A 14,695-nucleotide genomic window follows, 5' to 3' on the forward strand; every position below is an offset into this window, starting at 1 on the left:
AAGGGGAAAGGGATGTAACCCGAACCCTAATGCGGCTGAGAAGGGCTAAGAGCCAAAACCTTCCTTAAGTAGATACAGTATGTGCAGGGTCTGGGCAGGTTTCAGAACACTGCACATTTCTCCAGCCAAAGGCATGGGAAAACATGAAAATTACATATTTAACCCTTTACATCCAGAGGGGGAGAGTATCATCCTTCCACCAGCGCTCACATAGCAGAGAAGTTAGCAAGCTGGCTCCTATAGAAACCAGAGCACTCGGGTAGTCTTTTTCACAAAAATACCCCCAACAGCTAGATATTCAAATCAATTTCAAATATAACTTACAAGCTATTTCACCTTGTCAGAGAGAAGAGTTAGGTAAATGAACTCATGTACCCATTAGTCTTTTGGCAAGAAGTGAGTTTTGTCTACAAGGAAGTAGGGAGAGAGTGAATAGCCCAACTTCCATAGCACAAGCATCTTTATGACATTCTGAATTAGAGTTCTTCACCATGCGGAAAAACGGGTGATGCTGCACAAAGAAGTAAGAGATCTAGAAAGCAAATCTAAGGACAGCAGTAGGAGAGGGATTAGCAGACCCGTCTGCACACAAAGCTAACCTTTCCTGAAGATTTCATGTAAGTGTAAAGGGCATCAGGGCTCAGGTTTAGCGCAAATAATCACTCCAAATTTGCAAAACACTCTTAATAATAAAGTGATGTTTTCCAGCCAGATTTGGAGCAAATAAATTTGTGAAATAAATCCCTATTTCCTCCTTGTTTTAATCTAAAAATCACGATGAATGTATGGTAAAAACACCACTGAAGGCATTCAAATCATGCTTTCAAGTTTAACAATGCTTTTTCATAGGTCACATTTAAGAACCAATACTATTGTAGAAATATTGACAATTAATATTACTACACTATGAAGAGTGTAAAACTGCTAAGAAAAATGCAATACAGACTTGAAACTTCAGTGGTTTGAGGTTTACCAAGCCTCCACATTTTGATTTTCATATAGAGAAAACAATCCTTAAACATCTTGGCAAGTCAACTGATGTTTTTTAGCAGTCTCGAACCTTTTAACATTTCAAGCTTTATGTCTGAAGTTTGGTGTTTTGACAGTTTCTTCTGTTTTTCGTTTGTTTGATTTTTGGACTTTCCCATCACTTAAAAGTACTAACTTAGACAGAAAGAACTTCAGCCAGTAGCACCTCAGGTGACTAAGCATCCCTCAGATTGGAAGAGATGGCAAGACAAAGCTATGACCAGAAAAGTACACTAAATAACAATACAGGCCTGTTCCAAAGTCTGGTGGGGCATGAGATTGTCTGGCAATTAACTCATTTCCACAACAATAAGCAGATTTAGTAAACTGTCTGTGTTAACCATTATGTTACTAAAATAATGATTTGTGGTTTTAACTGATCAGTGGCCTTAAGTAAACAGATCCTTTTTTCAAACGGGCTATGGGACTTCTTAACTTGACTGTCCTACAGACACCTCGGTTTCAGAAGATCCAAAACTGAACTAAAACTGGCTAGCCCTCCCAATCCCCATCACCACTTAGAGACTTCTAAATTAGAAATATTGGATTCATCTCTAACTCCTACCTCTCCTTCATTTCCTCAGATCCAAATGGTATGTATTACCACTAACCTCCGGCAACTTGCTAGTATATAACAACAGTCAGCACATTGCCAAGATGACTGATTCCCTCAAAACGCCCCTTCCTATTGATCAGTTCAGGTCTTTCCTCATGGAATCACTTATGTGGCTGGTACTGTACTGTGATAGGTGCTGTATTTTTAATACATTAACTCTAATCCTCCAAAACAATGAAATGGCTACCTACTTCCAACCTGAATCCATTCTATAGCCCAGTTTTCTTGGTTCTTCAGAATAACTGGCTCAAATCCATTCACCTTTATATCCCATTACTCTGCAACAATCTCCATTGACTCATTTATCCAGACACACAAGCAGTATGACACTGGGCAAGTTACCTAACCTCTCTATGCCTCAATTTCCTCAGCTGTAAAATGGGGTTAATAAATGAGTTAATATCTAAGTTAGAAAACCAGTGCCTGGCCCAGGATATGCACTATGGAAGTATTTGTTTGAAAACAAAAGTGACATTTGTGGCGCTCTATGCTGGTTTCATAGGCCATAGGAAGAATATCTCTGCTCCTAGAACAGGTACAATTTAATGAATGAATTAATAAGTGAATAAATGAACAAACAACATATACCCTGCTATTGGGGAGCTCATGCTGTTACTCAGTTCATCGTGGAGTGAACCAACTAGCCTCAGTCTCCTGTCTGCGTCTTTAGGACATGCACCACTTGCACTAACTGGAATGGATGCCTTTCTTGTTCCGCAACCCACCTAAGTCCTATATATCCCTCAAGGCCTAGCTCCAAATTCTTCTTTTTTCCACAAAGCTCACCAACCCTATCAGCCCACAATGAAATCTCTTCCTGCCGAATAAATGTTGCTCTTAAATCCTATCCCATGGCTTCAGCACTTAAAGGTTTTTGTTTCCTGGGCTTGCAGTAGTCCCTCTCTTCAACAGAACTGTCATTTCCAGGGAACAGGTCTTCTATGGTGGCTATCTCTTGAAGTCTCTAGTTTAGGGTTAGGCACTTTACAAAGTGCTCAACAAATATGTGTTGACTGGTTGGTTGATTGATTGATTGGTTGGTTGGAGGCTGAAATGAGAGCTCATAGGTAGGAACCAAACAAGGTTTACCATAGCCTTTCAAATTGCCTGCTGTTCAGACACTAGCCAGAAGTCATCCTTCCAACAGCATCAGACATCACATTAAAGGTGTTCTGCCATTTCAAACAACTCTCAAAGATTCGGTAACTGCATACACTTCATTTTTAATAAGGAACACCTGTGGAATGCTTTTTATTTCTTTCTTAAATCACATACATATCTACTATTTATATGAGATAAAGGATAAAATCAATCTCCCTCTCTACTAAAAAAAAAGGGCAAGTTTATTTTCATTTTGCAAAAGAGGAAATTGAGATACAGAGAGGGAAACGACTTGCTCAAGGACATACAAATAACGAGTGGCAAAGCAAAGACTGAACTTCATGTCTTCTCAATCTAAGTTCATACTCCTTACCCTGATTTGAGATTTAAAACAAAACAAAACAAAGACCTTCCTTTGACCTTGATCCCTGAGGGGCATGTATTAGTAATATTACCAGTTTTTGTACTAAATTACATTTCTCTCATTTCTTTCTCTCTCTATCGTTCTTTCATTTTTCCTCATTTCTCTTATTTCTCTATCTCATTTCTCCCCTCCCCCACATTCTTATCCAGTTCTTTTTCTTTCTCCTTCTTTCTTTCACCTATCTAAACAAGGTATTGTAGAAACCATCTGGGACTTGGAGTCAGAGAGAAGTAAATTTGAATGCTAGCTCTTCTATTTATTGTGTGACTTAGAGTTTGTTATTTAACTTCTCCTGAGCCTCAGTCCCCTCATCTGCACAAAGGGGACATCAATACCAACCTCAAAGAGTTACTGTAAAAATTAAATAAGAATATATGAAAAACACCTAGAAGCAGCAGTATTTGCCAAACAGCAGGTCCACTACCTCCTCTATCCGACCATATCTAGGTCTTGACCACCCTTCGGGTTCAAGACACTGCTAAGATGCAAGCAGTCTACACTGCCTCCAACCAGTGAGGCACATCCACACAAGTGGAGTATACAGGGACCTGCCTGGTCTACTTTTCAGCCTGTTGTCTTGATACTCTCTAATTGCAAATGTAAATTAACTCAGAGCTCCAAACTCTCAGTGAAGTCCTCCAAAGAACATAAGAGTCAAGACCTGATGCTTACTCAGCCCCGAGGCTTCAATATGTCATCGCTTATGCTCTCAGTCAGATAACATGCCATCAAAAGCTGCCTACATGCAGAAGTTTTCACAGGAGCTTTTACTTACATCAAACACAAACAAAAAGAAATAAAAAACAGCAAGGCAGCCAGACAAAGACAAGGCTTTAGCTTGTCATCTTCTCATAAGCAAAGATAGGGTTGCAGCCATGAGACTCTACTCCTTTTCCAGAATAACTAGTTGAACCAGCTTTACTCCCAGCTCTACCTATCTCAGCCCCAACCCCTCCCCCAAAGGAAAAATCAATTTCTGATGGACCATAACAGGCAGTATAGGAGACCCATTCAAAACTTCCCTGCCAGAGGCTCAGGAAGAGAGATGACCATACAGCTGGGAATCTGCCAAGTGGCATTAGGGTGGGGGCCAGAAGACACCACAAAGGGTCTGTCTGTCACTGAACTTAACCCTTGATCCTGTCAAATTAGTCCCACCTCTTGCATTCCTCTCAGATGTAACATTAAAAGACTTGAGTGAAAGTTAACAGACCATGCCGCATGCCGTCCCTGAGAACATACCAGGAAACAGCCACTTCTGGAAAGATAGGAAGTAGTAGTGTGGAGAAAAGCAATGCACTGTAAGAACTCCCTGCTGTCAGTTAGCCTTCACACTTCCTCAGCCTAGACCAAGCAAGGATCTTGGAGCTCTTAGCAACCCTTCAATAAAGCAGAAGCTTGCCCCATGAAGAGTCTGAAAAGAAACAGAATGGTACAGAGAGGTGAAGTAACATGCCAAGATTACTCAGCAAGTTGATAAGAGAGTATCAGAAATGTGACAAAGGTCCTATCCTCCACTAAAACAGGCTAGAGAGAGAAAGAGTGTGAGAAAACTTCACCCTGATTTGGTTATCAACTTGATGAGTGTTTGCAAACTTTATCAACCTTAACTCTGTGAGCTTCTCTCACCCCCCACCGGAAGCATGGCTTAGCCAAGAGGGACAAAGATGGTATGGCAGACTAGAAGGGCCCACCGTGACCAAAGACGAACAAAAGTTGGGTTTTGGACAGAAGGCAGGGCAGCCAACGAATGAACAACGAGGCAATGGCACTTGAATGAGACAGTCTAAAATGTAGGCCTCAAGCAACTGGCGGTGACGGGTAGGGGCTAGGAACCAAAGACTAGATATGAAGAAAGGGCAGCCTGGATGCATGGAAAATGTGTCTCTGTTGCTACTAGGCAGTGCTCACTCTGTGACATGGCATAGTCACAGACTTGCACTAAAAGAAGAGGGAGTGGAGGTGAAGTCAAAGAGGAGGGGTTAGCTTGCTGAGAAACCAAGTCATCTTGATCTTTGCAACTTCACTTCCCAGCCAGGATGGCTATGTGCCCAAGTAAACATGTCAGTGTGATGTGAGGAAGAAAGGTTCATCCCTTGTAAAACTAATGCCTAAGACGATCTTTCCACTTGGCCTATTTACCCCGGAGAGGGCAAAGGGGTGTAATAAAACAAATCTCTACCCCATCCCAGTCCTTGGAACACAATCTTTAGCCAGGAAAAACAAAATCTCAACTTCTTCATGAATGACTTAGTTGAAGTCTGCCTGAAGGGCGTATTTCAGGGGGGCATCAGGAGACAAAATATTGGCTCCAGAAAAGCTGAATGAAAGTGATCTAGGTACCAACATAAGCAAAATAAAAGGGTCACTTGCTGATTACAAGATAACTCAGGTAAATCTAAAGTTCAGTTTTGGAGAGAAATTTAACTGTGCATACACTATGCACACACACACACACACACACTTCTGGTCCTAGCATCAAGGATATAAGCACCTGGAGCACTGATATTAGTAAAACCCCAAGCCCACCCAGATCTATTTAGCAGAGATGTCTAGAGCACATTGTGTTAGTGAGGTATGTTTCCTGGACTTCCGCTCTCTATTTCATTCTCTCTTTTCTTCCTTCTTCTCTCTATTCTCCTCTCACCCTTCAGCAATAAGGAGGATTACGCTCCACTCCAATGCACTCCCTGATCAGGGCTTTGGTAGGAAGAAAAGGGATTTGCCCAGCTCAGGTGACAAACTGGTGGATGTGAGGGCATGAGAAGATGAGGCTGGGGTACAAGACCTTCAGCAGGAGTGAGTCTTGCAGATATTGCAGGTATAGACAGAAGACCTCAGAACCCAGGGATGGCAGCAACAGGAGGGGCTTTTGCAGTCAGTGCCAGAGGCAATGTGCAAGGAGATGAATATCTGACAGGGGTTGGGGATGGGGACGGCTGTATCTAAATTCCTTCATAGGGGTTCTATAACTTGGAGACTGTTTGTACGTTACATATGGTCAACATCTTCAATCTTGGAGACACTTATTTTTCCCAGAAGGAGAAAATTAAGTTTAGAGAGGTTACTTTCACAAATTCCAAGCCAGCACTTGGTAAAAAATAAAATAAATCTGACGTTCTGGAGTTCTGACTTCCATTATTCACTATTCATTAATGCTGCCTCCTTCTTCTATTATACAAATTCCTTCTCTGTAACTCTTTGTGTAAACATATATGCTCCTTGAAGCTGGGGCTTATGTTTTCTCTCTCATCTCCTTTAGAACACTTTTCCCAAGGCTGGCCTTGGCTAAGGGCAATTCTAAATAAATAGTAAAAGATAAAATGTATCCCTCTGAAATCTATTATGTGGCTATCCCAGATGCCTACCTAGAGGCCTTGAGCAGGTATGACTTAGCAGCAGCACAGGTACTTCCACTAAAAGATTTTGCTTGACAATCTACAGATTCAATGCCATCCCAAGCAGAATCCCAATGACATTCTTTACAGAAATAGAACAAAGAATCCTAAAATTCATATGGGGCAACAGAAGACCCCGAATTGCTAAAGCAATCCTGAGGAAAAAGAACAAAGCTGGAGGCATCACAATCCCTGTCTTCAAAACATACTAGAAAGCTACAGTAATCGAAACAGCATGGTACTGGTACAAAAACAGGTGCACAGATCAATGGAACAGAATTGAAAGCCCAGAAATAAAACCACACATCTATGGACAGCTAATCTTCAACAAAGGAGCTGAGGGCCTACAATGGAGAAAAGAAAGTCTCTTCAACAAATGGTGCTGGGACAACTGGACAGCCACATGTAAAAGAATGAAAATTGACCATTCTTTTTCACCATTTACTAAAATAAACTCAAAATGGATCAAAGACCTGAAACCATAAGGCTTCTGGAAGAAAATATAGGCAGTACATTCTTTAACATTGGTATCAAAAGGACCTTTTCGGACACCATATCTTCTCAGACAAGGGAAACAATAGAAAGAATAAACAAATGGGACTTCATCAGACTAAAGAGCTTCTTCAAGGCAAGGGAAAACAGGATTGAAACAAAAAAACAACCCACCAAGTGGGAAAAAATATTTGCAAGTCATATATCCGACAAAGGGTTAATCTCCATACTATATAAAGAACTCACACAACTCAACAACAAAAAATGAAACAACCCGATCAAAAAATGGGCAGGGGACATAACCAGACATTTCTCCAAAGAAGGTATATAGACGGCCAATAGGCACATGAAAAGATGCTCATCATCGCTGATCATCAGGGAAATGCAAATCAAAACTACACTAAGATATCACCTTACAGACGTTAGAAAGGCTAAAATAACCGAAACAAAAAATAACAAATGTTGGAGAGGTTGTGGAGAAAAAGGAACCCTCATACACTGCTGGTGGGAATGCAAACTGGTGCAGTCACTATGGAAAACAGTATGGAGATGTCTCAAAAAATTAAAAATAGAAATACCATATGACCCAGCCATCCCACTACTGGGTATCTATCCAAAGAACTTGAAATCAGCAATTCCAAAAGTCCCATGCACCCCTATGTTCATTGCAGCATTATTTACAATAGCCAAGATGTGGAAGCAACCTAAGTGCCCATCAACTGACGATTGGATAAAGAAGATATGGTATATATATATATATATTTATATATATATAATGGAATACTACTCAGCCATAAAAAAGGATAAAATCGTCCCATTCACAACAACATGGATGGACCTTGAGGGTATTATGTTAAGTGAAATAAGCCAGATAGAGAAAGACAATCTCTGTATGACTCCACTCATATGTGGAAGTTAAACATGTAGACAAAGAGAACAGATTAGTGGTTACCAGGGGAAAGGGGGAGTGGGGGTGGGCACAAAGGGTGAAGTGGTGCACCTACAACATGACTAACAAACAATAATGTACAACTGAAATTTCACAAGGTTGTAAACTATCATAATCTGAATAAAAAGTTAAAAAAAAAAAAGACTTTGCTTGACATAGGGTCTTTGTATGGCATGGACTTCATAAAGAGCCAAAGTGCTCTTCAGCTCTATTTTTTTTAATGGTCCTACTCAATTCTGGCCAGACTTTCCTCAGTTATTGTATTAAGCTGTGGGCTCCAGAACTCAAGAGGAACGTGGACAGGCTAGAGTGTGCCCAAAGTGGGAGGAGGAAACAGGAGCGGAGGCTGGATCTCAGATCTCGTAAGAAACAGCTGAAAGAGTTAGGGCTCTTCAGCCTAGAAAAGCGAGATAAGGGGATATAGTCTTCGTCTTTGGACCTCCCAAAGGTTGTCCTAAGACAGAGAAAGCATTCTTCTTCTGCATGATCCCAGGAGGTAGATCTAGGACCCATGGATGGCAGGTAGAGGGAGAATGATTGCAGCTCAACTTAAGAAAAAGGTGTCCACAGTCAAAACTCCAACAATGAAATGGATTGGCTAAGAAGGGAGTGAGCACCCCCACGACCAAAGGAAAACAAGCTCAGGAATAGTGCACGAGAGGCTCATGGACTGGTTAAGATTAAGACCGAGTGACTTCCAAAAGGCCCTCCTCACTGTGAGAGTCTGATTCTAGGTTTCCTCCAAGAACAGCATTAGGTTAGCAGCCCTGAGTTGTCTGCCCTTTGGTGCTTGGTGAGGGACAGGGGGTATGGGGCGGGAGGCAGGTAGTAAGAGAAGCCCTTTACATAATCTCTGCTGTTCTTCATTAACTTTTCTCAGATGGGTCAGCATCTTTTTACCCCCTGGTTCTGAAGAAGCCTAACTATAAAAACTGTGATGTTCCCTCCAGACAATCACTCCATAAACACCAGTCTCAAGTCTGAGTCTCTCTTTTCTCTTTAGAAAAATTCCCAGGAGGGAATTAGGCAGAGTAAGGGGGGAAATCATTTTAATCTTTTTAAGGGACAATGTTCAAGTGTCTTCCAGTTGGAGTTGAACTATTTTCTTTGTCTGAGTTTTGGGAGAGGAAAAAACCCCTAACAGGTTTGGCCTTTTTCACTTCAGGGAGCACATGTGTGAATCTCAGTAGGGTGCCAGGTGTATTATGACAGCCCAGCAGGCCCAAAAGTAGTGTGTACCCAAAGCTCAGCCAAGGGTTACCGGACACATACCACCCGCCCTTCTTGCTCTACCTCCCTCCAACCTTCTTTGTATCTCTCTTGGATGGATTCCTAACCCATGTCCTCCAATACCTTCTACTTTCTGGAAGAAGGTAGTAGTTGGGGAACTGAGGCCATAGACTTCTTTTCTGATTCTAGAGGCAGAGATGAGAAGGAGATTCATGTAAGTAACCAGGCTGGACTAAGTTCCCAAGAAGTATACCCCATGAAGTTCCCTTCGTAATGCCAAGCCCTGGTCTGGGGGTGGGTTCAGCCTGTAACACAGCTAAGAAAGTTTCACAGGAAGTATTGTTTCTTGTATGACACTACCTCTGCACCCAACAAGAACTCAAAATCACAGCCAAATTTACTGCCTGCCAGATGACAGCCTCAATCTGACTTTAGTCTCGAAATCTCAACTGCCTCTCTGTGTGCTTCTAGAAATAAGGTCACAGTGGGGATGGGGGAGGGGCTAAAAACAACTTAAAGAGCATGCCCTACCATCTACCTAGGCTAAGGACAATAAACAGTATTAGTCTACCCAATTCACTCTTACATCATCTGTGATAATAAAGATGCGGCAGGTAGGCCCTCATTTTGCAAATAGAGATTGGATCTAGAAAGAGTAAAATGACATAGCAACATCAGTGCACACTAAATGGAGGAAGTGAAGCTTCTTTTTCTTCCAGGCTACTATGCCACCAACTCTACTTTGTTCCAGGGTGGCAACTAGCCCCCACTGTGCCAGATGGAGACTGCCACAAAAAACAGGCCAGGAAAAGGGCAAATATGTAAAAGGACAAAAAAAACCCTGTCTTGTCCTCCTCCCCAATTTTACTCCTTCTCCTTTTCCTGCATCCCCACACTGGTCTCCACCCTTTCTTTTCTCCACCCTCAGCCAACCTCAGGGCATATTTCCAAGAACTCAAAATGAGTATAGGAACCTTATGCTACAGCTCAGCAACTCTCTCTCTCACGTGTGCGTGCGTACACACACATGCACGCTCACATACGCACACAGACCCTACAGGAGGATACAGTTTGAATCCCTGAGGCCTGTGAGAGGCCATATTCAATGAAGAATCATTGGTGCCAAAACCTTGGAAAGATCACCCATCCCCAAAGAGGATCTCATCCATCATGGGGAGTCAACTTCACGGATGACTGTCTACACTGTAGTGGGGGACCCAGAATCTGATTAGAAGACAGTCCCCACTTCATCCAGACAGGCCCCCTGGGTCAACAAGGTAGTATAAGACACTAGCCAAAGGAATTAATAACACCAAAGTCATGAGCCGAATTCCCTTGAGGGTCATGCTTCTTTGAGAATACCACAATGTATGGAGAAATCATAAACCATCCCTTAACACTTGAGATAATCAATAGCAGGGGTTTTTTTTTTAACATTTCCTCTTTCTTTGTCACTTGGTTATCAGAAGACTATACCAGTCTCCATAACTTGGGCAGCTGAATTCTCCACATTCAATGAAATCACAGGAGCCAGTAGGAATTGATGTTTCCTCAACCTGATCATTTCCTGGTTCTTCCATGACAAATATGAAGTAGACTTTCACACTCCACGCATTCTTTTCCCACTAATCACCTTTTCTCAAATTCCTCTACTCCTAAGATGTCTCCACCTTTCCACAAGCTATCTCCATATCACCCAGACCCAAATCACTTTTGGGTTTTTTTCCCATGACACCAAAGAAGGTTCTCCAACATTCCCCACTATGATTCTTGCACCTTACCTCTGTCTCTGCCTGACCTGAGATCATCACAAGTGATCTGGAGTTATCAAAACAGTTCTCTCCTACTCCCTGAGCCCAGATTCCATCAGAGAGTGTCTGCACCCCAGTCCTCATCTACTGTGGAACCACAGGTTGGCATGGAAAGGATCACTGGGGTGGGAAGCTGCCAAGACTGGATACGTCCCTGAAAGGTGTTGCTCCATGCCCCTTCACAAACTGCAGAGCTACCAGAAGAATCAAGAAACACTCTAAGCAGTAAAAAATACAATAGACTGGGATCCTACCTCTGACTCAGGAGGCAAGATGCTCAATGCATCACAACCTCAGTTTTTTCATCAGTTTCTCTACAACCTTCAATGACTTCCTCACAGAATGGCTGTAAGAGGCTAATGAAATAAGGGATACAGAAACACACTATAACCAATAACATTGTATGCAAACAGAACAAAGCCTCACCTTCCTTAGTCCAAACCTTCCCAGGACAAAAGGGCCAGAGCTAGCATAAAGGATTGGCTACTAGACTGTCCTAGTTTTATTTAAAGGCCACCCACTTGAACCTCATTGTAGACAAGGGGACACCTTAAACCCAGGAAGGGCAAGTGATATACCTAGGATCCCAGAGGTAGCGAGTAGCAGAGCAAGGATTAGAACCCAAGTTTTCAATCTGCCAGTCCAATTCTTTCTACGCCCTTCTATCCCATTCTCACCAGTGTGTGCAGACCAAGACTATTTTCAAGAAGAAAGCTGTGTTGTTCTGAAGCATAAGGAGAAATAAAACTAAGGCAGAAAAATGAAAAGGGGATTAATGAAATATGCCACAGAGTGTCTTGGCAAGAAAGAAAAAATTACAGGCAACCACTGTACTGAAGAAAATACTATGGTCCCTTTATACAATGTTGGGGATAACCAAGTTATATATAGCTGACTTTTACTGTAAGGAGCCAGGCTATCTGGGAGGGATGGGGGAAAGGCTTTTACCCCCTGCATATGCAAATGCATGTAATAATGAGCCTTCATATAGTAGGGGTCAACTGTACATCCAGTGGAAAGGGAATCATTAAAAGGCACCCTGCCTCTCAACACACAAGTCACTTCCTCAACAGCTTGGCCAAGGAAACCCTCATCTACCCTCAAATAATCCCCCAGCCAGACCACAAATTGCTGGCTGCCCCATACTTAGTAACACCCCCTGCCATGCTCTCACTGGCTCACAAAACAATCCAGGGCCACGGCAGCAAGCCCTCTCTGGGGCGCCTCTCAGGATGGGTCAGACCTGGGCAGAGGTAAAAAAGTGCCCTAAAGCAGGTTGTCTAGGCAGACTGTGTTGATTCTGTGGGTGGTGTAAGGAGAAAAAGAAAGGGAGGAACTGCCAGACCATGGAGGGCTGCATAGCCAGCTGTGACCTTGGTGGAAAGAGTGGGGAGAGGAAGAGTTTGATTAGAAGAAATTCCCGAAGGCCAGTATTCTCCTCCCCAAAGAGGTTGTTTGAAAGTGTTTTTGTTTAAAAAAAAAAAAAAAAAAAGAAGCTTATTACTCTCTCCAGAGAATACTGGAGGGAGAGTATCTTAGGAGGGGGTGTGACAGTGGGTGACAAAGGCATCTCAGGATGATTAGAAATACATGACTAGTACAGAGGAAAAGGATGCGGGATGAAGATGTGGGCTGCTAATTGGTGCTTGGGGAAACTAAAGATCCGGGCTCTTTCTGATAGCTCCACAAAATTTAGCCTCAGCATACCTCAGACTGCTCAGGCTGCTTGGTACACCTCACAGCAACACGGCAGGGTTACTAAGAGTGTGGGCCCTAAGGCCTGAAGAACCCCTACGCTCAGCAGCTCCAGTGGAAAGCCAAAGCAGGACAGGCTGGGGGCGGGGGCATTCGCAGCCCCCTGCTGAGATGTGACCAACGTTAAAAAACCAAAAAAATAAAGTGACATTTGTTCCCCGCTAAGAAGCCACATTTTTCTATCTCAAGCCCAAACTCACATCTACAACCTCAACTGCCATTTGAGGAGGTTGGAAGAAGAGCTTTTCAGATTTGAGCATTAAACAGAAACAAAAACAAAAACAAAAAAAAGTGGCATAAAGCTAGTGAAGTTCGATCACTTGGCAATCTGGCGCCTCAAGGTGAGTCGTCCTACAAATCTCTCTTCCCAGTAACAGCCCCAGCGGCCCCCACCCCCCACCCTCAGCCCCAGCGGAGACGGCTCGCTTTGGGGGTTCTGGAGCACTCTGAGAGCTACTCTCCCCTGTCCTCAGCCGCAACTGGCTTCCAGCAGATCACAGCCTCCTAAAACAAACAAACCCTGGCGGCGGCGGCAGCAGCTCCAGCACAGCTGCGCTCCATGGCGCAAAAGTTTCCTCCACCGTTCTCAACGTGCAGGAAATCTCGCCGGCGCTGAGGCAGGACTCCGGAGAGAGGGAAAGGCCGAGCTGAACTGGCAGCAGCAACGCCCCGCCGGCTGAATGGATGTGCGCGCGTCCGGCCGTGGGAAGTGAGGCTGACGAAAGCCACCAATGCCTCATCTCCGTTCCCACACCAGACCCTCGCCCTGCAACCTGCCCCGGCGGGACGGCCCGCCGGTCGACGCAGGGCCAACGCTGCTAAGAAAGGTGCCAAGCCGCGTTGCCTGTCCCATAGGGGCGCGGGGACTTCCAAGGTGAAACCCCCAAAAGCCACCACTTCCTCCAGCTCAAACTGAGGGGAGCGGCGCCCCGACGTCGGGGGAAGCTGCCCCAGAGCCCTCCCAAATGTGTCTGCCCGGAGGGCTCTAGCCGGAGGCTAGCCGTGCTCTCATCCTGTGCTCCCGCCACCCTTAAGGGGTGTCTGCGCATGGGCTGGCGGCAAGACCTCTCCCTGCTACTAATGCTCCACAGGGGGGCTTTCACCCCCAGCCCTGGCCAAGTTTCAAAGTTGGTCTGAGGGCCCCGTCCCGCGGCAGCCTGCGCACCCGCTTGCCCATTCAAAGTTGGGCACCGCTGGCACAGAGCCTCCAGTTCTTACCTTAGACACTGTGAGCGGTTCGCAGTGTTCCAGACCCCCCTTAAGGGTGAAACCCCAGGGCGCCCCCCCTTGCAGCTGCACAGGGACGTACTGGAAGGACCCAGGCCGGTTCTCCATCCTCCGCTCGGCTCAGGCGCCGCGGGGCTCCTTTTCCGCGGGGGCTATGTTGCCTCCGCCCCCAGCAGCTCCGCCACCATCGCCCTCCAGCGCTACGCCACCCTGCACCGCCCTGCTCCGCCTACTCTCCCGGCTGGAGACGCTCGGGCAGTGAGCGAGCGCAAGGAGGAAATGACACGGAGCTGGAGAAAGGGGGAGAGAGGGGGAAAAAGGAGAAGGAAAAAAAAGAAAAGGAAAGAAAGAAGGAGAGGCGGAGGGATAGCGCGTAATGGACATGAAAACGGAGCAATGGGGAGGGGCAGTTACTGGGACCTCGCCTATAGGATCGCTGGGGAGTGGGAGCGAGGCGAGGCCTCACATCAATTGTTACATTGTTTCATTCAAGCAGGCCCCCCTCTTTGGTCCTCCTCCTTACTGCCGGGTTCCCCGCCCCTCCAGCCAGCACAGGCGAGGGGAGGTGAAAGTCGTTAGTGTGGATGGCCCGCGTGGCTGAGTGGGCTGAAATGCTGTTTTCCCCTGTTAGCGCATTCGTGTTTCTCTGACTGCCTTTTTCTT

At 44.7% G+C, this 14,695-nt stretch overlaps 1 protein-coding gene across 2 annotated transcripts in view; it reads right to left on the minus strand.

The window, feature by feature from the left end:
* Positions 1 to 14,427, minus strand: part of SHROOM4 (shroom family member 4) — a 208,012-nt gene extending 193,585 nt beyond the window's left edge. The window contains exon 1 of one of the 2 annotated variants that reach the window (XR_011435058.1): positions 14,024 to 14,359. Coding sequence is in view for 1 of the 2 variants with exons in the window: in XM_023633893.2 (XP_023489661.2) it covers positions 14,024 to 14,140 (117 nt within the window). In the remaining variant the exon portion in view is untranslated. Of the gene's footprint in view, positions 1 to 14,023 lie in introns of both variants that reach the window. The other variant, XM_023633893.2, reaches the window with a different exon arrangement.
* Between the last annotated feature and the right edge of the window lie 268 nt (positions 14,428 to 14,695).

This window comes from Equus caballus, chromosome X (assembly GCF_041296265.1).
Source record: "Equus caballus isolate H_3958 breed thoroughbred chromosome X, TB-T2T, whole genome shotgun sequence".
Taxonomy (NCBI): Eukaryota; Metazoa; Chordata; class Mammalia; order Perissodactyla; family Equidae; genus Equus; species Equus caballus.